The sequence below is a fragment of the Astatotilapia calliptera genome, chromosome 11 (genome assembly GCF_964374335.1).
Source record: "Astatotilapia calliptera chromosome 11, fAstCal68.1, whole genome shotgun sequence".
NCBI classification, from domain to species: Eukaryota; Metazoa; Chordata; class Actinopteri; order Cichliformes; family Cichlidae; genus Astatotilapia; species Astatotilapia calliptera.
The window spans coordinates 24,593,761-24,615,552 of NC_137432.1; the positions used below are offsets into that span (position 1 = coordinate 24,593,761).

Consider the following 21,792-nt stretch of genomic DNA (forward strand, 5'->3'; position numbering starts at 1 on the left):
GGCCCATTGTACTGCTTTAGAAAATCTGAAGAAGGACATACATTTTTGACTTTTTATTGTATTTTCACAAGTTTTACACCTTTTCCTACTGATAAACACCTCTTCCATAGCTATTCATGCGACAACAAAGGAATAAAGTAATAGATATTTAATAAATGACAGAAAAGTGCCAGTTTTCCACTATCTAATATATATCTACTATAAAAATGTCCGGGTTTTTTTTTTTTGTTTTTTTTTGCTATGAATAAACTTTGTCTTTTATAATTAAAAAAACATCTAATTACAGAACTTTACAGACTGGCAGTTTAAGCCAGAAAAGTCATGATGACAGTTCATTTACTGCAGCAGCATTTCTTTACTATTTAGAAGAAGTGAGGTTTAGTGTTGAAAACGCACTTTTTACTTATATGCTGATTTATAATGGATTGAATATATAGTTAAACTTCTTTACACTGACAGCAAGGGGAATTTCACAGGTCCAGCTCACTCAAGATCAAAGTGGGCTGTATGTGGCCCAGAATATAAAATGAGTTTGACATCACTGAATTAAAGCATAAGCATGTAATAGTTATGCCATATAGTGCACTATAGCTGAAATACTTTTTTTTTTTTAACTTATGCATAAAAATGAGTATTTTCTGCATATGTAAGAGATCTGAATACTTCCTGTACTGCCAATCTTGCTTCTCATCACATATTCTTCTTTCTGGCTGAGTGCATACACTAAGTGATGACCTATTTAGTGCAGTTTTATTTGACGGACTCTTGCATATCTTATTCGAATCAAACAATCTTATATATTATGCAGTAACAGTTCACCTCCTTCTGCCTCCTTACCTGCATCATCACTCCAGGACAGAACAGCACGTCCCTTTATTTTGTTGCTTCATTTCATTGTTATTCCAGTGTTCTTGCCACACTTTGTTAAAATCAGTTTAGAAACAGTTTTTATTGTGCATGTGTTGCTTTTATCCACAACCACCACACTCAAGTGACGATTTGGTGTGAGCGGTCAATTTATCAATTTATCAATTTTTTACAATATTTAAAAGGTTGGTTCTATCCAGATGCTGTATTTGTGCTTTATGTTGGTTGATTTGTATATTTAAGACATCAAAAATAACCAAGGATTTTTCCCAGTTTAGGTTTTGTATGGTTTTTCTGTTGAGCAATAAAGCTGTTTTTGAGTTCACGTTTTGTCTCCGGAGTCTGCACTGTGGGTCCTCCAGACCTGCACACAGCCAACACCTGACAATAGTAACTGATTTTTCAAATTACCGGTACATTTTATTGGTCTTTAAAACAAACCATTTATTTTCTACATTTTATGTTCAGTTTTAATTTAATTCATTATATCGTGTTGCCTTCCTGCAAATTCAGTCTCTGGCATAAACCTGATATTGTCTTATCATTTAAACTCTTGTCATCTGTTTTAAGTCAAAACATTTAAATTTAACGATTCTCATGAATCTAGAATATCACTCCTATAACAGTCATATAATTATATTTTATGCATTCAGAACTATTTACTTTTACAGTCTATTTACATACAGGTCATCCACCAGGATTTTAAAGTCTAACCATACAGGCCAGCAATGTCTATATTCATGTCTAAAATCTACAAGTACATTTTTGCTTTTATATCTCCTCTTGAGGACTTGTTTGATCTTTGAGTTCAGCTGCCCCCAAACTGTCAGTGGGAGCAGGCAGAGGTCCTGAAGATTTGTCACTAAAAAGAACAAAAAGTGATTTGTTTTACTTCCTCAGCTCATACACAACTGAACATTTTAATTTTTTAGAATATTTTTATGAGTCTCACCTATCTCCATCTTTCTCTGTCTGTCAAGGAAGGTAGAGGAGAACATCAGTGCATTTAGTATGAATAATCTTATGACTTTATTCAAACAGTTTCCATTGCACAGCAAGCTTTTTCTTTCTTTTTCTTTTTTTTACCTTAGCCTTCTGCGATGTGCTGCTAGCATTCTTCCTGGGGACCCCCAGATTCTCAAAAGAATGGCTCCGCACTCTGATGGCTCTCTGGTACAGGAGACAGAGGTAAGAACGCTTAGTTAAAATTGTAAATTCAAACATGCAAGTATTTCAGAGAAATACAAACATTCACCTTAAAGTTTTCAATAAATCCCCCACTTCCTTCAGATGGCCCCCGCAGGCCCTCTGAAGTGGGGACAGCAATCAGTGATTGATCCCCCATCATGCACTGGGAACGGGTGAAGAGTTCAGCCTGCAAGTTCTCCAGGAGTGATGAACGAGTGCGGAGCTTTGTATGAGTGAAGGAGGGGAAAATGCAAAGGGCAGAGGTCAAAGTCAGAAGAATAAAAAACACAGATATTCAATAATGAAGTGCATTAGGGAAAAGTGTTCCTCCATCTACCTCCAGTCTGCTGAACTGCTCAGCCTTATAGCAGGATATCTCAGCGTTAATGAGTTTAGCCAGCAGAAACTCTCTGAACTTTGAATGCTAAAGGAAGGACAAAGGAAGACAAACCTTGTGAGATATTTCACACACTGATTATACTGGTAAATACTGAGCTCCCTTAAATAAAGGACTGACACAGAGAGCAGGTGGAGCAGAAGCAACCTTTTTTTAATTAAATCAAGGTGTGTTCGCATTCAAGCAGTCTGAATGGTCAATGACGTCCAAAGGAGCAAAGCAAGGCAAGACAAAGGTTAGACTGACATGTTAAGCTGTGTCTTTTTAGAGCACATATTTAGACCTGTAAGGAAGGTGCAGGAGTTACTAGTAACACAAGCTCTGTTTTAGTGTCTCAATAAGCCATGACAGTGTGGCAATGAACCACAAAATACCAGAATTCTGAAACCACTTTCAGCCATCATATTACTATTTACACCTGTGCTCACTGTGACGAGTCGAACTGACATGTCTCCACTGAAGAAGGTTTGTCCACTAGAGCCCTAGTCTGGACAGCAAGTATACACTTTAGGGCCACTTTGCCACTGCCAGGTTGGACCTCCATGTTTTGAACTAGTGGTTATTTGAGTTACTGCTGCCTTCCTATCAGCTCAATCAGCCTGAATTGTTGACACAAGGATGAACTCTTCTTACCTTTTTCATGCGTCACAAATTGTTGTAGATCTTTTGGCCACTTACTCTCAACTTACGTAGCATGACTCCTATTTCTAAATATCTTGTGAGACCTCAAATTATTATGTAAATCTTTTCATAGCATGCAATGGGCCCCTCAGTACCAAGCAAGTAGGAAAAAAATTAGGAAGATTTCATTTCTGTAGCAAGCTCTGCCATCCAGAGATGAAGCAACAAAAGCTATTAAACATTTGACGTCCACTGACATTTCTGGGAGAAAATCGCAGTGGACATCAAATAAATATTACTGACAAAGCAAATAAAGTACAATATACCTAAAAAAATATGAATTGGCTGTAGCTGTTGCATTAAAGAATAAATAAACACATAAACAAAGTATACTGAGACAGATGAAGCTCTGTTTTTTCTTACATCTGTAAAGACAGGGGGATCTGGAAGCACTGGACCAAAGGGAGGAACATCTTCTCTTGCCGTGACAGACACCTGCAGAAGACAAAAATGGCAGAGATTAGCAGAGATTGTTGCATGATGTCAGTTTATCACAGATATATTTGAATCAACAGCTAGTCTCATCAGCTGGTTTTCAAACTGCCAGGGCATTCGCCCCTGACTGCCACCCAGCAGTCATTAAACCTGTACTCTACAGTGCCTCCTGCAGGTGGTCAGCCAGCCCGTGTTGCCTGTTCAGGCTGTGTCTGAGTGTCAGAGTGGGCCCCGTGGGATAAAGCCTGGTCATCAGGCTAGCTCCTTTGAGCTTCCTCCCAAGGTACATAGTATTCTGGTACCTGATGATTTTTTCTTCATCGGGGTTGTGTAAAATGCTCTTTGTCTGGTTCCCCAACAAGAAGAAATTTCCCTAGAAAGACCCAGTCAGGTTCAAAAGTTCCTAACAAATATAGCCCAGTCGTTCAGTCGTTCAGGACGGATTGAAAGCAGCGCTGCCGTTCTTCCGCACTGAGGTGGTCCAGGCATCTAATTTGGATACCTCCCTTCAGTGTACCTCTGGATGAGAGGGAGGTCTGGAATTCTCTGGTTAGGGTGGATGGATGAATGGATATTTGTATCTATATGGCAGCATATAAGTAACAACAATGGCTTTGCAAAAATGTCAGTGTTAATGCTGTAAGACACCAGCACTACCACACAACCACTACATCACCGGGCCACCCAGCTGCTATATTCCTTTACAAATATGGTGAATTTATTCAATTTGCATTGATGGGGATGTATTTTGCCCACTTACTTGATATCCTGCTCCACCTGTTTCCTCTTGCCTCTGAATCCTCCGGACGACAATAAAACAGTGAAGGAAGTGAGACTTGATAACATCAGACAGAAAGGGGGTTTGGCCCTCCTGGCAGACTAAAGCTACGATGTCATTACCGATGTGCCTTTTTCTTTGTAGCTGTGCAGGGTGATGAGAAAAATGTTGGTTAGTGTCTAAAAATAAGTTGATTCGTCCCTCCCCACATAAACTTAACTACACATAATATCCTCAGAGAGACTCTCCTGTGAATCATCAGCACAAACAGACTGAGGATGATGTGATTAATGACCTGCTGTGGGTCACCCTCTGTGTAAGGCAGTTTAGTTGCGACATGAAACATGATTTCTCTCCCATGAAAGGAAGTGTAGACTGCTTCACTTCCTGTCTGACCATGACACACATCCAGTCCTCCTCTAAAGCTGAGAAAAAGAGCGAGGAGAGAAGAAACCATGTGATTTTCCACATTTCTTGTGTCACTTCTTCACATTGTCAGCATACTTTACCCCGTGAATCCTTGCAGCTGAACCGTCTCTCCCAGAATAGACAGGAACTCTTTAAACTCCTCACTTTCCTCATTGTTACCCAGTATGTCTTCCTCAGTGAGCTACAGAGAAATGGATTTCTCTGAGAGGGATTGGTTATGATATGCTGCCATATTTTAGCCATTTTTTATAAAAATGCATGGCATTTTGAAGTAAAGCATCAGTTCTTACCTGCCTGTCCTTTTGGCACAAAACACCAAACTTGAAATTAGGAGAAACTCTGTGTTCATCAAATGTGGTTATAAGTTCTGGAGCCTGAGAGAGGAAGAAGAGAGAGTTGAAGAGCGAAGAGCTTCATAGAAAACATGCTGACATGTCACAGTAGGAAAGGCACAGGGAGAAAAACCACATCAGGTTCTTTGTATTACCTTTCTGCTCACCATCACACTGTTTGGGACACCCGTTTGTGTTTAACTGCGCCATTCTTATTGTTTTTGGTGACACCTGTGGCATTCCTCCTGTGACGTATGTGAAATATGTGTCAATTTTTCAAGTCATTTCAGAGCATATTACCTTCAGGTAGCAGACCACGTCAAACTTTGAGGCAGTCACTCGGTCACAAAGCATCTAGAAAGAATGTGAGGAATAATTATAAGTGCTTGTCACGTATTCGGTGCTTGAAAGTGAGAACATTTATTCATGTACTGAGGTTTGATTTTGGGGTATCTTGAGCATTTCTTTTGGTTTATTTCTCCGTTTTCTGCTGCCTCTCAGAGTGAAACAATACTTTTTACTATGCTGCATTTTTTTTTTACATATATATTACTCTTTTAGAAAAACTGCAAGATTAAAAAGTGCTACAGTCACCATCTGCAGTACTGCAAAAAGTGCTGTCTGCTCAGTAGCTCGTAGAACCACACTAGCAGCAGCAACTTGATGTGATTTGAAGATTTGAAGTTTCTGTATGACTTTATCAGACTCTCACTTCATTGCTTCAGTTCTTGGATGCTTGGAGACATTCCTTTACGCACAGCTCTCTTTAACTCCCACCACAGCATTCCATAGTTTGAAATCTAGACTTTGGACTGGGCCACTGAAACACCTTTATTCTTTTTTTTATGTCGCAGGTTTGCTGCTGAGTTTGAAATGATTGTCTTGTTGCATGGCCCTGCAGTAGCTTTAACTGGCCAACCAGACAGATGGCCGCCTGTTTGATTCTCCTTTACATACAGAGGGGTTCATTGTCAACTTAATCACTGCATGAAGCTGCAAAACAAGCAAAACTATTGCCCCACCGCCACTGTGCTTAACAGTGTGCATGAGGTGTTTTAGGTAATATGTTGTGTTTGGATTTTGCCAAACACTGGACTGTGCACTGTGATCAAATACCTTCATTTTAGTCTCATCGGTCCAGAAGATATTGTTCCACAAATCTTGTGATTTACACAGCCGTAGCTTTGCAAACCTAAGTCATGCTGTCATGTTCATTTTAGAGAGAAGAGGCTTTCTCCTGGCAATGCTTCAAATGAACCATACTTGTTCAGTCATTATCTAATTGTGCTGTCATGAACTTTAACAGTTGATGTGCTAGCTGAGGGCTGCAGAGTTTGAGATATAACTCTTGGGGTTTTTTTTTCTACGAGCATTGCACAATCTGACCTTGGGGTGAATTTGCTGGCATGTCCATTACTGGAACAGTGTGTCATTGTGTTAACACACACACCTAAAAACTGCCAGAAGTTATGGTTTTATGGAGGAAGTCAGACTTGCGGATGATTGTTTTAGCATCTTACTGTCTTAATTCCTATGGAAGCATTAAGGGTGTGCTTAATTTTTCACAGAACAACATAGAGTCCAGTAAAAACTTTATTTTTCAGTGTAGAATGTAAGGCAATAAACAGTCTATAAAGTAGTTAGCCTTAGCCGCTCATCGTTTAGCTATTATGATGTCAGTGCATCCATAAAAATAATAAAACACATATGTAAGCTTTTAAGTACTTTAAATACACAGAATGTGCACAATTAATGCTTTTACTTGAAATAATAGTTTATCATTTGTGGTTACTATTTTGCCAAATAGAAATATAGGTATGATACAGTAAGAAGTTTGATACCTTTGCTAATTCAACTGCAGATGGCAGGGTGGGGAAAAGAGACACAGAGAAGACTCCATGCAGAGAACACTCCTTCATCCTGTGAGACATAAAGCACAATCATTATGCCTCCTTTTCTGTGATGCAGTTTCTTGTAATAATTGATCAACCACGCTCTACATTAAACATATAAACTATAACAAAGAAACCTTAAAGATTCCTTTCAGAGATACTTTAAGATCTTTTGTGATGCACAGCATGCACACGGGAAGTTTTAAATGACCTTGTTATGCTTGTAAAAGTTGCATATTAAACCAGGATTGACTTCTAAAATGAAATTCTGCTTGTCCCATGACACCTTCACATCAGATTTAAGTCAGATAAACATTCCTCTTTCAGCATATGAATCTGAAAGTTTACACAATAACCCTAGGAGAAAGACATTTTGGAGCTGAGGGGGCATTTAAGGAGAAGCACAATTTTCTGTTAAACATTTTTGGCTGCATTGTAGCTTAGAATAAAAAATGTCTCACAGTAAGCCAAAATAGCCAAAGATCACCTTAGAATCACCCTGAGCCTATTCTCCTCTTCCTCCAAACACACAGAGAGAACCAGCGAGCCCAAAGTTGGATCCACTGCTGTGAAAGAGTGATGGTACTGCGTGGCAAAAGGGTTAAAACATTAATATCAATGCAGAAAGAATATTCCTATAGGTTTTACAGTTAAAGTCTACTTACTCGTGAGCGGAAGAACTCGTGATAGATTTTGGCCTCACCATCTCTCTCCATGATGTCATAGCTCTCTGGGTCAACGGCATAATGGGAAGAGGTGGGACTCACATCTACCAGTCTGTCCAGAGGGGGGTCTATCCAATAGCCTCCCAGTTTCGAAGGAAGGATAAGCGGCAGCTCTCTCCCAGTTGTAGAAAGTGGAGACTGACAGACACAAAAAAGAAGAATCTGATTGGGCTGATGTTTGTTTGGGGAAACACCTGTTATCATCAGTACAGAGCCTGTGTCACTTTTTTATTATTACTATCAAGTAGAGAAACCTTGAGAGGAAGGGGGAATTCACATCGTTGCTCATCGATCCTGCTGCCCTGATGGACAAGAGCTTTAGTGATTACAAACATCTGCTGCTCAGGCATTGATGGATGCACACACTGCACAAAATGATGGACACTGTAACTCACCTGCAGCTTCTCAATGATTTCAAACAGCTCTGATTCCTAATATATATATAAAAAAGTGAAAATCAAGTTGAGAGAAAGGAAAGCAGAAGCACGGGTGAGGAAGAGGAACATGACTCATATTTCAGTCTTTCTCTAAACGGACTTCTAGAAATGTAGAACATGGATATTCATCCCTTAGAGTGAATTAAAATTAAAGCGAGAAAGTGCACACTAAAAATGATAAGGATGTCACCTTCTGGTTGCTGCTGGAAGAACGGAAAGGCTTGCGCTCACTGGTAGGAGAATCCAGGGTGTCCAGACTTTTGTCCTGCACGAATTCAGGTCTGCAGCAACAGGTTGGTTTACACAGCAAGACAGCACAGTTAGTAACTCCTTACATTATACAGGAAAGGTTAACATGTTAACTCGAAAAAGCTGCAGTAGAGAGGAAAATAAAGCCTCACCCCGTCTCATCCCCACATGTGAATCTATCCACACTGTAAACAAGGAAGTAAGAGCTTTTCAGAAACTTCTGCATAAACAGACAAGATGACTTAAATCTAAAAAAAGTGCCGTTTGTTCAGGTTGTGCCGCTGCTCCAAGGACAATGCCAGTCCTAATTTAAGACTAACAGTGTCTTTACTTACCTGCCATATGCCCCAAAAGTGAAACTTCTCTTTCTAGAGTAGGACATATCATTCCTCTTTTCTCTCTCCATGCCTTTGGTGTCACTGTGAATGTTTGTACATGCCAGTTTGGTGCTGAGTCAATCAGGGCTGGCTAAGGTTGAATTAATTCACTTTATCATTCTGTCACTCCTCTTCCTCCTCCTCTGCCCCCTGCCATTCACTCATTTAAGCTTCCCTTTCCTGCCTCTGTCCTGCTGTCAGCCAGACAGGCAGCATTAACCCGCTCGTGGTCACAGGTGCAGCCGCCGCCGCTAACTGTAAGATGGACACGGTCAGGTGCTCCACGCTGCTTCGCGCTATCGATCCCGAGTGACGCTTGTGGTAGTTTCACAGACCGGCTGAGCTTAAAGATAGGCGTGTAAATAAATAAAGAAATGAGTGAGACATTTTCTCCCGGACCTGCTACCCTTTGAGTCAGTGAGAATCATCAATTATTGACAGGTCACACAGTGAGGGTGAGGAGATAGACAGCAGGGGAGGGTGAAGGAGGGAGTGACAGAGAGAGAGGGATGGAAAAGGAAGTAAGAAAGCGAGGAAAAACAGAAAGGCAGGAATACATGCAATGCAAAGCACTCACCTGTTGGTTCTAATGCATTAATGGTTGCTGTCTGTCTCTGTGTTTGTCATAATGTGTGTGTAACTCTGATGCCTTATTGTAAAATACGCCCAGTAAGAATAAATTGTACCAGAAATGTTCCTCCATTAGTTTTATGTGATTCGTCATATTTTATTCATTAAAATGATTTATTTAGTATGGTTTTATTGCACTAATTATTATTTTAGTTCATGGTTCTCAACGTTGGAGCTTGTAATATTATTACTGAACTGGGAAAGAAGAAAAGAAACCTCTGGTACAACAATTTGGATTCAAAATTGTAAACTTTATTCTGAGTATTGCTTTTTCATGAGCAGATGGACTAACTTTCTAAATTTCAATCACCAGCTCAAATAAAGCTATGACATTTAAGTGAAATATCTCTTTGAGGGAACTGCAATGGCAAACATTAAAGAATAATTTAAAAAGGAAAACAGGTGGCTTCCTTTCACACACAAACTTTGCAATGTATACAAGAATGCTCTGTTTAAAATGTCAATTTTATATATTTAAACAGCTAAACAGATAGGTTTAGCTATCAAGTAATCATGGTTGAGTGAAAAGCATAGAGTACTCAAGTATAAGGGATATGACTGACAGAAAAAGATGCACCTCCACTGAACTGGACACTTCTGAAGCTGTGGTGGAAGTCACTGAGCAAACTGTTATCAATCATGACCACCTTCTGCACCACTTCCTGGACAGGCAGCAAATCACCTCCTCTTACGGACTGATAATTTCATACCACATTTTGTCACCCTGTATGATTAAAGTCCACTCTACCTTTTATCATTAGTGTGTCCCACACTTATTTTGTTCCCCCTCACTGCAAACGTGTGTCTCAATTTCCTTATCATATTTCAAAATTTCCTGTTCCTCTTGTTGTGGCTAGAAGCAAGTTTTGTATTTTTGTTTGTTTGTTTGAAAAAGTACAGAACTGTAATAACAGAACTGTTATAACAAAATAATTTCCCAAATCTGGGATAAATTCATTATTTCTTAGTTCTTATTATTTGGTATTTTAACATTTGTTAAATATCAATGGAGCTTGTTTTTCCCCTTTATACTAAAAAACTGACATCAGGTTGTTTTGAATATCAGATTGTAACTGGAGGCAGGACCTTACATTACAACTTATCCTGCCATTGCTCATTTACAAACTCAAATTTTAAACCCAAGTTTCAAGTTTTATTGTCATGTACAGATAAACAGTGTAGCCACATTTATCCATAATGAAATTCTTTGGCTCGTGCTCCTCAGCTTTAAATGAGCATATAGAGAGTGTGCAGCAACCCTGCTGCAAATATGTGACCTTTAAGTGTCTTTACACTCCTCCTTTTTAAATAGCTCTCTATTCGAGAGGCCTTTGTGCCTGCCTTCTTATCAATTGGTTACTTATTAACTGAAATGAGATTCAAATTCAAAATACCCTTATTTCTGTTGTTCACACAGCAGTTTACTGTACGGTTAAGATGCCATTAAGAAGAAAAGAAGAAACGATTGGTTCACTGAAACGCCACTCAAACTGTACACCGCTCTCATTGGTCAGAATCAAACTCGAAGAGTCTGATGGTCTGTTTACCCCGCGGAAGTTCGTCTGTGGCTTGTAGACGGGATGTTGTTAGTTTGCGTTTAGTAAAGGGACTTACGGAGACATTTTGCTCATTTTTAGGGTGTGTTGATAGTCTGTTGCAGGAACAGAAGAGAGGTAAGTAGTGGGGATGCGGGGAGTCATATTAAACCCACTTCAGTGCAGAGAAAGTCGAAGTTAGCTAGCTAGTTAGCTAGCGTTTATCACCATCACCCAACACCATTTAGATTAGCGTAACTTCTCTTTTATTGTAACTCAGCATAGTAAACTTACATTGCTAATATTGTACTTCCATTATTTTTCCTCTTTATCTTATTATTTGGTAGATACTTTACTGAGTTTACCATTGTATTGTTCAGCTTCTGTTGTTACTGGTTTATTATTGCTGGCTCAAAGAGTGCCTCATGGTAACGTTATCGCTTGTGTTGTATTTTGTTATAAGGGTGTAACTGAGGAGCCAAGCTAATAAAGTGACTGTTCCCAGTGTTGGACAAAAACGTCCATATGCTTGTATTGTTCACAATGTTCGTGTATCTTGTTACCTGCTCTGGATACAGTTTTTGAGGGGAAAAATGTTGGAGTGTGGCATGATGGAGCGGGACAGGCAGGCTCTCCGAAGAAACTCAGCTATCCTGTGCAGACAGCTGGTGGTGGATGAGCTGCTCATACAGTCACTGCAGGCAGAAGACATCCTCACGGAGAGCATGGCAGAGAGCATTATGGTATGTGGATAATAACTACTATATTAACAGTGAGACAGCTGATTCTTAACAGTTATGTGACTTTGAGTTACCTTCAGTTTGCTTAAATTGAAGTTAACTTGGCTGTCAGCAACTTTGCTGAAGGTTATGGTCAGTTTTTAGCTTGTGGTTTAAATGTATGTGGGAGTCAGAACCTCTAACCCTCCCATGAAATAGCTGTTAAGTAAAAGGTGACTACAGAAATGTTTCCTGCAGTTTTACAGGAACTACCACCATTTCTGCACTCTGGCAGCTAGTATAGGCTCCAGTGGCAGAGAAAACATGAGTTAGATAGGTAGTTAATAAAGTAGATGATTAATTCTACAATTAAAAAGATCTCTCACAGTCAAATCCATAAAGTTCGACAGTGATATAGTTTATAGTATAGTATAATATTTTTCTTTCAGCATGCTAACGCTTTTGATTAGAAATAAAGCAGTCATGATGTGATTGATGGATCCTTCTACATCTATTATCACAGCAAATTATCAACACTGCCTATTCAGTGATGAGTAGTTGTGCTTTGAATGAGGCCTTTATCTTCTGTGCTGTGATTTAGGTACACTTTAATTAGGTTTATCTGTCCCAGAGAAGTTTTGGGTTTTCTAGTTAAGTATAATCGAACTGTATACTCTTATTCTTCTTTAAAGTCCGTCACCTCAGGTATTTACATAGTTGGTTCACTGTAATGTAAATTCTCCTCAGATGATTCTGCATAGTCACAAAATGCAGGCGGGCACGTGGCTGTCCACGTGGCCACTCACGCTCCCCATCTGATGACAAAATTTACTTCATTCAGACCTGAGCGGACTCACAGAAATGGAAAATATAATTATGAAAATTGAACACATTTTAATTCTGTCATTCTGCAAGCTTTTTTAATAGCTATGTAATGTTTTTACAGCCTAATAAAACCCTTCATATTTATTTATCATTGGATGCATATATAGACTAACTGCAAAGTCAGCACTTAAAATCTCTACATGCTTTTTATTATTTTGATTTGGTAATTGAAATAATTAGGGAACATGCCACACCTGTTCTAAATACTTCAAGCATGTGAAAGATGTGTAACAATGCAAGAAATGTCTGCTTTCCTAAATTATTAACAAAATACTTTTGCTAAACCTTATGCATTTAAACTGAAAGTCTAGACTGGAGAGTCTAGTGTCTCACTATCCAAAGACTTAGGGATCTTACTATTTTAGAGGTTTACCAGAGAAAACCAGCTGGGAACCACAGGGCAACGTCCTTCAGAGACATTAATATCCCTTTTCCACCGACACAATGCTGGTTACCAATCTAGAACTAATGCCAGAAAGCTGGCACTGGCACAGCACCACAAATTGCCAGGCTAATGTCAGAGGAGATGCCATAATAAATAGTTTGTGTCTGCCATGATTTTACTGCAACTTCTAATAATTACAGCATAGTAACCTTTCAAATTGTCGGCTGTTTCTCAAAAGGCATCAACATAGAACAGGCTTATATTTGGTGGAAAAGGCATTTGTGAAAGTTTTGATTTAATCCCTCAAGGTTGAAATCTTTACTTCCGACTGTCCTGTCTGAGGACCACCTTTAAACATCTAAAGTTTAAGGTGTCTGGATGAATTCACAATCAAATGTTATAATGTTGAGAAGGTGAAAAAAAAGTAAAACCAAATGTATTTTTTAATTAATTCATTGTTAGTAAATTTTATGTTTCCGATGTGATCTCTTCTACTCCAGGCAGAGCAAACGTCTCAGAAACGCAGCTGGCGTTTGCTTCTACTCTTACCAAAACGTGGACCCAGAGCCTTCAGCAGTTTCTGCTCAGCTCTTCAAGATACTGAACAGAAACACCTCTACGACCTGCTCATAAAATCACCAGAGAAAGATGGCAGAGAGACACACACAGATGTGAGTGTGTACTTGACATCAACCATACACATGTCGCACAGCAGCAGTATAAACAGCAGATTTAGTGCAGTTCTTAGACTGCTTTCTGCTCACAGAGTTTTCAGCCTGAGGAGGAGCCACAGGAGAAGGCAGGGCAGCTGGTTATGGAAATAACAAAAAAGAAGAGAGAGGTGAGCTTGCCTAAGATTATCGAAGGCAATGTCACTCTTGGCATTTTTGAAGTAGAAGACATCATTGCATCATTGAACGCCTTTCATGCCTCTTTAATAGATTTTTCTTTAATTATAAATGCTAAGATTATATAGAGTAATATTTTGGGAATTGTAAGCTTCAGTAACATGACGTTTGGCAGGCATCTTCAGAAGACAGAGAGGAAATGTATGAGGTGAGCAGCACCTCATCATTCCCAGTCCAGGCATCAGATAGCTGGCCTGGCTCAGAGTCATCAGTCAGAGACTTACCCACAGTCAGGGCTGAGGACAGGAACAAACAGAGACTGAGGACAAAGAAACGAGGAGCAGATATGCAGACAGATGTGAGAATCACAAAATGCATCCATCTCATTATATATATCCAGATGGCCCACCTGAAGTAGAAAGGCAGGCAGGAGTTTCCCAAATATTTAATCTAGGACTGCAGATGTCATATTCCTACAAAAACAACAGCTGCTTCCACTGTATAGAACAAAATCCTTCATTATCTTTTTTGTACGGTCTGTCTTTAATAATTTGTGTATCATTTTAAATTTCAGAGGTCTATGGACTCTTCTCTTCCACTTCCAACTCAGGAGGAAATTGCAGCCAAGAGAGCAAGGACACATGGTGAGCGGTGCTGCAGAGCGTCTATGCGTTCATTTCAAAATGGGTTTCAGTGTGTGTAATGTTGTTGTCAGTCTTGTTTCCCTGGAGACATGAAGTTGTTTCTCAACAAAAGGCTTTATGTGTTGTTCATTGTTAAGACAATTTAATATATATGTCACAAAAAAAACCATTCTGTAGCCACTGACCACTTTAGGCCTTTAGTCTCCTGTTATTCTGTTGATTATTTGAACTGTTATAAACACACATCATAGAAAAAAGTGTAGAAATGTTGTTTTTCTAGCAGGTACCTACTGTCTCTACCTGCAGGCACCACACCCCAAGAATGACTCATTGACAACATGATACTCTGCTGTTAGACAACTCCATTCAGTGATGAGGACTAAGAATAGTTCAGTTTGTATTAGTTTGTGATTGTTTGTGTGTATGTGCTGCAGAATCCATGGAGTTTAGTCTGGATGCTGACAGTCCCATCAACAGTCCGGTCCTACCCTGCACACCTGACTTTTACCTCTCCCGCTGCCAGCAGGTACGATTTTGTTTTCCCATCAGCGGGTCAGTTGAGCCCATGCAAAGGTGCTCAGTTTTGTTTGGATTTACTGCGACCGCCTAAAAATGCATGTCTTCAGCATTTAGCTATGTTTATATAACAAGCATAAAAATTGCAAATTTAATCTTTGGGTTTTGTCACTTTGTTAAGGTTTTTTGTTTTAAACAGATTAAAACAAAAAACCTTATTGTGTATGAATTTTCTTATATAGGTCATTCCATTCTTATTCAGTCTTACAGGTTGAGTTCATCGCCTCGTGGTTTTGGCTTGGTGATCAGTAATGTGACCTTTGACCCTTGTGCTGCCCCTGACCTTGACCCTAGAAAAGGTGGCGAGGTGGATGATGAGGTCCTCAGGAAGGTTTTTACAGAGCTGGATTACATTGTTGCTGTGCACAGAGACCTCACTGCTCAGGTAAAATGATGGATTTTGCAGGATGTTGGAAATGTGACACTTTTATCTTATTTATTGATAAACCTAAAGAAAGGACGTTTGGGCCAAACAAAAGAAGATGTTAGATCCTCAGCAACCTCTTCACCTGACACAGTTTGGAGAAAGTCACTTGTTGAAATGTTTAAGTTAAGAAAGACTGGGGATATGGTGTAGACAGGTTTTTTTAATGTAGGATTTGTTCTGGTTAGCCCACTTTCACTGCTGTCTGAGGAAGGTGGGAGGTTTGTCACAAAGTAAACACACTTCACGTTTAATTAATTTAAGTCCAGATGCACATATCCTGCCTTGAACCTGATTGTTTACTGCACATCATGGTCTAATGAATCCATTGCTAGTGAGGGGGTGTCATCCTGCACACTTTAAGTCAGACCCTAAGTTGAGTGTTTCCATTAGTGAGAATGAAAATGTTTGAATACAGCTTCTATGAAATTTGGACTGAAAGATTGTTGCGTTTGTGTTAACGCTGACTTTGACCACATATGCTGATGCTTGTTCTTGTTCGTATTCTTGTGTAGGGTATGAGGACCTGCATTGAGAACTTTTCCAGACGGCCAGAGCACCGGACAGTGGACAGCTGTGTGGTGTGTCTGCTCTCCCACGGAGTGGAAGGGGCAGTGTACGGTACAGATGGCAAACTCCTCCAGGTCAGTTTGTCTGACACTTTACTGTGTAGATGTATGGTATGTCATTCAATAACAAAGATTCAACTGCTTTTTTCTGACATTTAATGCTAATTGTGTTTAACTTGGTCAATTTCAGTTGGACTGGGTGTTTGAGGCCTTTGACAATGCACACTGTCCACTTCTACAAAACAAACCAAAGATGTTTTTCATCCAGGCCTGCAGAGGAGGTAAGATGAATGAGATTGTGCAGCACAGCAATAAAAAAGAATTATACGGTAAACATGTTCTGGGGACTGCACTGTCCACAGTTCTGAGAAACTACCTGGGTAAAATCTCTCAGAGCCGTGCAGCATTATGAAATAGTGGTACCAATCTTCCCCTTCACATGGCCAGATGTTGTCTGCTGTCATTGTCATGCCCACTGAGAGAATCACAGTGGGTGGCAGTTTCAGAATCGCCCATTTACTCTACAGTTCCAGCTGTGGATTGTGCCAAAATCTCAGTTTTGTGTCAGTTTTCATCTTCTTTATAATATTTTGATGAAACTTCAAACAAATTCAGCACAATAAAAATAAAATGAATCTGTGGCTTAACAAGCTCCAAGTCAGTTGTTCTGTCTCTGTGACGGAGGTTATGGCCTGACTGCACACCCAGTGATGCTCATGACAGATCCTTAGACCCCTCAGGAGCAAACCTAATTACTTCCCACACTCCCTCGCTGCACACAGAGCCCAACACAGGTGTGCTGCTGAAAGGCTATTAGATGTGCTTAGCAGCTCTGGAAATAGCTTCAGTGAAATTCAGATATTGCTTATTTAGAGTGTTCATGGATACATTGGTATACTGCCAGTTTTTCTTAATAAGTAAGAAAAATAAGTAAGCGTTGTTTGCAACACAGTGGTTAACACTGTGAGGTCACCGCAAGAGGGTCCTTGTTTTGTGGAATATACATGTTCTCTGTGTGCCTGCATGGTTTTCCCTCCAAGTAACCCAGGATCCTCCACCAGTCTAGGGCATGCACGTTAGTGGAATTTGTGATTCCCAGTTGGCCGCCGGTGTGAATGTCTCTGTGATAGCCTGGAGACTAGGGCTGAACGATATATCGCATTTGCGATAATATCGCGACATGATCAAGTGCAATTTTCTAACCGCAAAGGCTGCGATTATACTCTGGACATGTCCAAATTCATGGGCTGCATCCTCCTGAGGCCGCATTTGTAGACCGATTACGTCACAGCGACGCGCCGAAGGCTGTCCAAATTACTACCATATCCCAGAATTCATAGCGCGGCCCAGCCAAACTCCAGTTTCCAACAATGGCGGCCGCTACTAAGTTTTAAAATTACTCATACTAATCTTTCTGGGTCACAAAATAAACTTTTAAAATATTTTCAGGCGAGAAAGTAGTTGTGTAAACATCAAATATCTGCTCGGTTTATCAAGATATCCCATATTTGCAAAAGTGCTTCGACGTTTTCAGAGGCGTCTGCTACCCACCAGCTCGACAGCTAGCCGGGAGCTCGAGGGTTACTGATGCGGCCGAGAGCGGCACAACTCCCGGCACATCATTTTCAGATCACCGCGGAGTTTCGCTGCTCGGGTTAAACGTAATATATAAGTCACTTAGACAACCTAAAAATGTTATTGTTGGGCTTTTTTCAGTGTTTTGTTTGTTCGTGAGTAAATCGGTTTGGCTGAGATTAAAGTTATTAGATTAGATAAAATAAAACTTTATTAATCCCCCGGGTGGGTTCCTCCTTGGTTTTCACACAGCTGACTAAACGTCAAACAGAAAACTTATTAAACAGAAGTATGAGACAGTCGAGAATTTACACCAGTGTCTGGTTATATTTTAGATAGCAAGAAGCAGACGGCCGAGTTTATTAAACTCCACCGAGACAGCGGTGACGCTAATCAGAACTAGCCCGTCCAATTTCACGCCTTTAAACTTTAAAGGCGTGTTTGTGTGTGTGTGTTTATACAATTGCTATTATGTTTGCACTTTATGTGTAATGTTACTGACTGCAGAGATCAGTAAGATGTGTGTATTTTTTATTTATTAGTTTTATTTATTTAATATTATTTTTTAATTGAATGACTGTCTAGTAGTTCACAGATGTCGAAAAACTGAGTGTGGTAAAGCCACTGATTTTGTTTATGTATATTTCTGCAATCTGCACATTGTACTGACTTTCATTTTAATGTTTACACCAGGGTTCCTTGTCAGCACTTTATGCTCAGATGTTTGTAAGCTAAAAATAAACTATTGTGTATGTTCAAATATACTGTTGTGATTGAAGAAGTTAAATAAAAATGTCAGTCATCAATTCATGCATCACCTCATGTCATCATAACAGAGGTCTGTCTTCCAGGAAAGAACAGTTTAAAATTAATGTAATATAGTATTGGCCATACTATATGATGTATTGCTTGTCTTTGTTTAATAATACAGAAGACAAAGACCTTAAAAAATAATCGCATATCGCATCGCAATCGCAATATTGGGGCAAAAAATCGCAATTAGATTATTTTCCATAATCGTTCAGCCCTACTGGAGACCTGTCCAGGGTGTATGCCACTCCTCACTCAATGTTAGCCGGGATAGGATTTAGCTCTCCTGTGACCCTGAGTCCTTTAAACGGTTAAAGAAATGGATGGATGGATAGCTAAAGGCTTCAAAGTGCCTGCGGCGTAGTGCTGTGTGAATGTGGCTTGTGGTGTAGAGTGCTTTGGGGGCAGTCAGGAGGACTAGAAAAGTGCTATGTAAATTTCAGTGCAAGATTTCTTCGTTTTCTGCCGTTCAGAAGTTTAGAAAAACATTTCAACCAGGGCTCATGCTAAATGCCAGTGATAGCTTCGCTTTCAGACTTTTTCCAGAATTCATTTGGAATAATACTTGAGTTTATCAAAGAGCTGCAGGAAACCCATTGAGTTCAAGCTGTTTAGCTTTTTTAAGACTGGGGCAACAGCTTGAGAAGCATGCTAACTGAGCAGGCACAGCTTCATTGCTCCATCTATGTCTGCTCAGGTGGTGTTACAGTGCAGCGTTGAATCACACATGCATTTTTTAATCTTTCAGTTTTAATCTCTTCTGCTTTGGTTTGTTTTCACTGGCCTATAGTGTCAATAAAATGCTTTGCCCCTTTGGTGGACAGTTGCATTCATTATTAAAGAATATTTGAGACAAATGACTAAAAACTGCAGTAATCCAACCCAGTTATTGCAATAATATTGCTGCTAGATCTTTTTGGGCCTAATTGAAACTTACTTGTCTTCCAGAGGAGATGGACTGTGGCGTGGAGCAGATAGACGGGCCAAAGAGGACGTGCTCACCAAGCTGTGAACAGCGGGATGCTGGCAGGGAGGGACAGGGGGATGCAGACTCCAGACAGAGGGGGGACACAGGAAGACCCAGGATTAAACTTCCCCAGCGGTCGGACATGATCTGTGGCTTTGCGTCTCTCAAAGGTCAGAGAATTTGTAAGTTTATCTAATTTGTTATTCTGGGGTGGGTTTATATATGATATTTTATTCATTAACTGAAACACTGGTGTAAGAGGAAAACTAATGAGGCCATCGGGATCAGCAGTAATGGTTTTGTAATTCTTCTTTTTTAAATTATCTTTGGCCCTAATCATTATTTCTGCTTTTTGTGCAGTGCAATTAAAATTTCTGCTTGAGAGGGTTTTTTTGTGCACAAGCGAATCAAAAGTGGATCTGAAATTGATTCTTATTATGTAAAGCTTTATTACGTAAAGCTCTACCAGACAACACCTTCGCTCTGTCTTTCTGTGTCTCATCTTGATGTATTACACTTCTGCTGTTTGATCTTTTCCTCCTCAAGGCACAGCAGCCATGCGAAACACTAAGAGAGGATCCTGGTTTATCCAGGAACTCAACTCAGCACTCCGCCTCCACGCCAGAGACACCCACCTTGCGGACATATTGGTGCAGGTAAACATGTTTTTTCAGACTGCAGTTGCAGATTACAAACTGCTATTTTGATATATAATACATTTTTGAAACCAACATGTCTTTTTTTTTTCTTTTTCTCCCAGGTGAACAGTCGTATTAAGGAGAGGGAGGGCTACGCCCCAGGTACTGCCCACCACCGCTGCAAAGAAATGTCAGAGTTCACCAGCTCATTGTGCAAAGACCTCTACTTTTTCCCCAAACACCAGCCCCAGTATTAATATGCACATTAACACACACAGATCATTCCTTGTATTGAAGCCTGGAGTAAGGGCATCACAGCTGTTTATTGCACACCACACACTCACACATTCCCCCCTGTTACAACTTGACATCCAAATGTCTAGTGGTTTTAATTTGTCCATTCAAACCACTAGACATTCACAAGCACACACACATATACACAAATCCTGGAAAGAAAAAAGGAGCGAGCTTCTGTTAATCTACATGTACATGGAAATGGGCAACCTATTGGCATACAATGTGCTCATGTATATATTTGTGTGTCTGTGTCTATGTCAGTTAGAGGGTTTAGATGTTAATCCTTTGCAGTCAAACTGCACAGCTACTTTGAGCTTTCACAAGCCTCTTTTTAAAATGTATTTTGTACACAGATCTATTTTTGTGGCTTTATTTTGTATGGAATTCTTTTTATAAGGATTGTAAGGCCCATTCTTATATTTGTACATAATGTATGTTAAATGTTATGAACATTTCTTGTTATTAACGAAGTGACAGGCAGGGGGCAGCGCAGCAAAATGCATTTCAGCATCTTGATTTCATCAATATTAACATCTCCTTCAGTTGAAGAAGAGCTTTATTGTCATGGCAGCCATGGTTACAGACAGCTATGTTTAAAATTAAACAATAGAGTTTTTGAACTATTAAATTAAAATATATGATTTTTTTTCCTCACATAGTTTGCCTTACGAAAAGAACAACACCTACAGGGCAGCTTCAGTATGAAGTTTATCTTCTCACTTTAAATTGACATTTACTGATATTTAGTAAATTTCTCTGTCAGGGTGGTGGAGTGCAGTCTGGTGCTACATGTAGGGTCACTTACAGACAGTATGAACTCTGACCTTTACACATTTTACTTGTAGTGTTTGTTCCTGCATAGGAGCTGCATATTTAGTCAGTCTCGCCATTGTATTTTACTATAATCGATGCACAACACATAAAAAAGTGTCTTCCATTTAAAAAAAGCCTGTGCCAGCTGAGGATGATGTGTTGGATAAGTTTATGACCATGGTGCTGCTTTCATAGCATATTATAAGTCTCTGGCACACCTCCAAACAAAGTATTTCTGAAAGCTGCTCCAGAATTTATGGTTCCCAGAAAGAAAAGAAAACTGACCAGGCAAAGTATGTTTTAGTTACAGCAGTGTTGCAGTGAGGGGCACAGTGGTTGAAACAGTATTGATTGTTAACTATCAGTAAAGGGATGATTTTAAAGATCCTGTGTATGAGGCGGTCTTAGCAGAGTTTACCCTGGTCTGAAGCGTGCTCACTCCACTTAGGTTTTAGTTTTAATAATTAAGAAACATAACTTAAGAGAGGAAAAGATTGGACTGTTATAAGAGGATAGTTTTCCTGTAGAATGAGACGTTTTGCTGCCAAACTCTGCTGAAGTGCTTTGTAGGGTGATGTGATGTAGGGTGGGGAGGGGGCAGGAGAGACTTCAATATTAATTACTGCCAAATGTTGAGTATAATAAAAGGCTGTGGGTTTTAAACAATAAAAAATGTCTGTGTTTGTTCTT

General features: G+C 39.7%; 2 protein-coding genes across 7 annotated transcripts; one reads left to right on the top strand and one right to left on the bottom strand.

The window, feature by feature from the left end:
* Nucleotides 1–1,255: 1,255 nt before the first annotated feature.
* Nucleotides 1,256–8,962, bottom strand: rap1gapl (RAP1 GTPase activating protein-like). Its single transcript, XM_026184783.2, has 19 exons — nt 8,746–8,962; nt 8,563–8,595; nt 8,352–8,442; nt 8,120–8,155; nt 7,979–8,026; nt 7,665–7,862; nt 7,487–7,584; nt 6,949–7,027; nt 5,408–5,461; nt 5,066–5,149; nt 4,856–4,956; nt 4,642–4,771; nt 4,329–4,490; nt 3,497–3,568; nt 2,393–2,479; nt 2,123–2,278; nt 1,954–2,037; nt 1,820–1,839; nt 1,256–1,729 (listed from the first exon to the last, which is right to left on the bottom strand). Exons 1-19 carry the CDS (start codon nt 8,814–8,816, stop codon nt 1,639–1,641), a joined length of 1,695 nt encoding a protein of 564 aa, XP_026040568.1. The 5' UTR covers nt 8,817–8,962; the 3' UTR covers nt 1,256–1,638.
* A 1,968-nt stretch (nt 8,963–10,930) lies between these two features.
* casp2 (caspase 2, apoptosis-related cysteine peptidase) lies at nt 10,931–21,775 on the top strand. Of its 6 annotated transcripts, none has more exons than XM_026185607.2 (13): nt 10,931–11,090; nt 11,531–11,695; nt 13,442–13,612; nt 13,708–13,782; nt 13,965–14,147; nt 14,364–14,433; nt 14,868–14,959; nt 15,212–15,394; nt 15,949–16,077; nt 16,193–16,283; nt 19,336–19,536; nt 19,901–20,010; nt 20,115–21,775. In XM_026185607.2, the coding sequence occupies exons 2-13, from the start codon at nt 11,546–11,548 to the stop codon at nt 20,247–20,249; spliced, it is 1,590 nt and encodes a 529-aa protein (XP_026041392.1). In that variant the 5' UTR covers nt 10,931–11,090; nt 11,531–11,545; the 3' UTR covers nt 20,250–21,775. The 6 variants fall into 6 exon arrangements, with proteins under 6 accessions (XP_026041392.1, XP_026041393.1, XP_026041394.1 ...); XM_026185608.2 differs by having other exon boundaries at nt 10,932–11,090; nt 19,336–19,524; XM_026185609.2 differs by lacking the exon at nt 13,965–14,147 and having other exon boundaries at nt 10,932–11,090.
* The last annotated feature ends 17 nt before the right edge of the window (nt 21,776–21,792 follow it).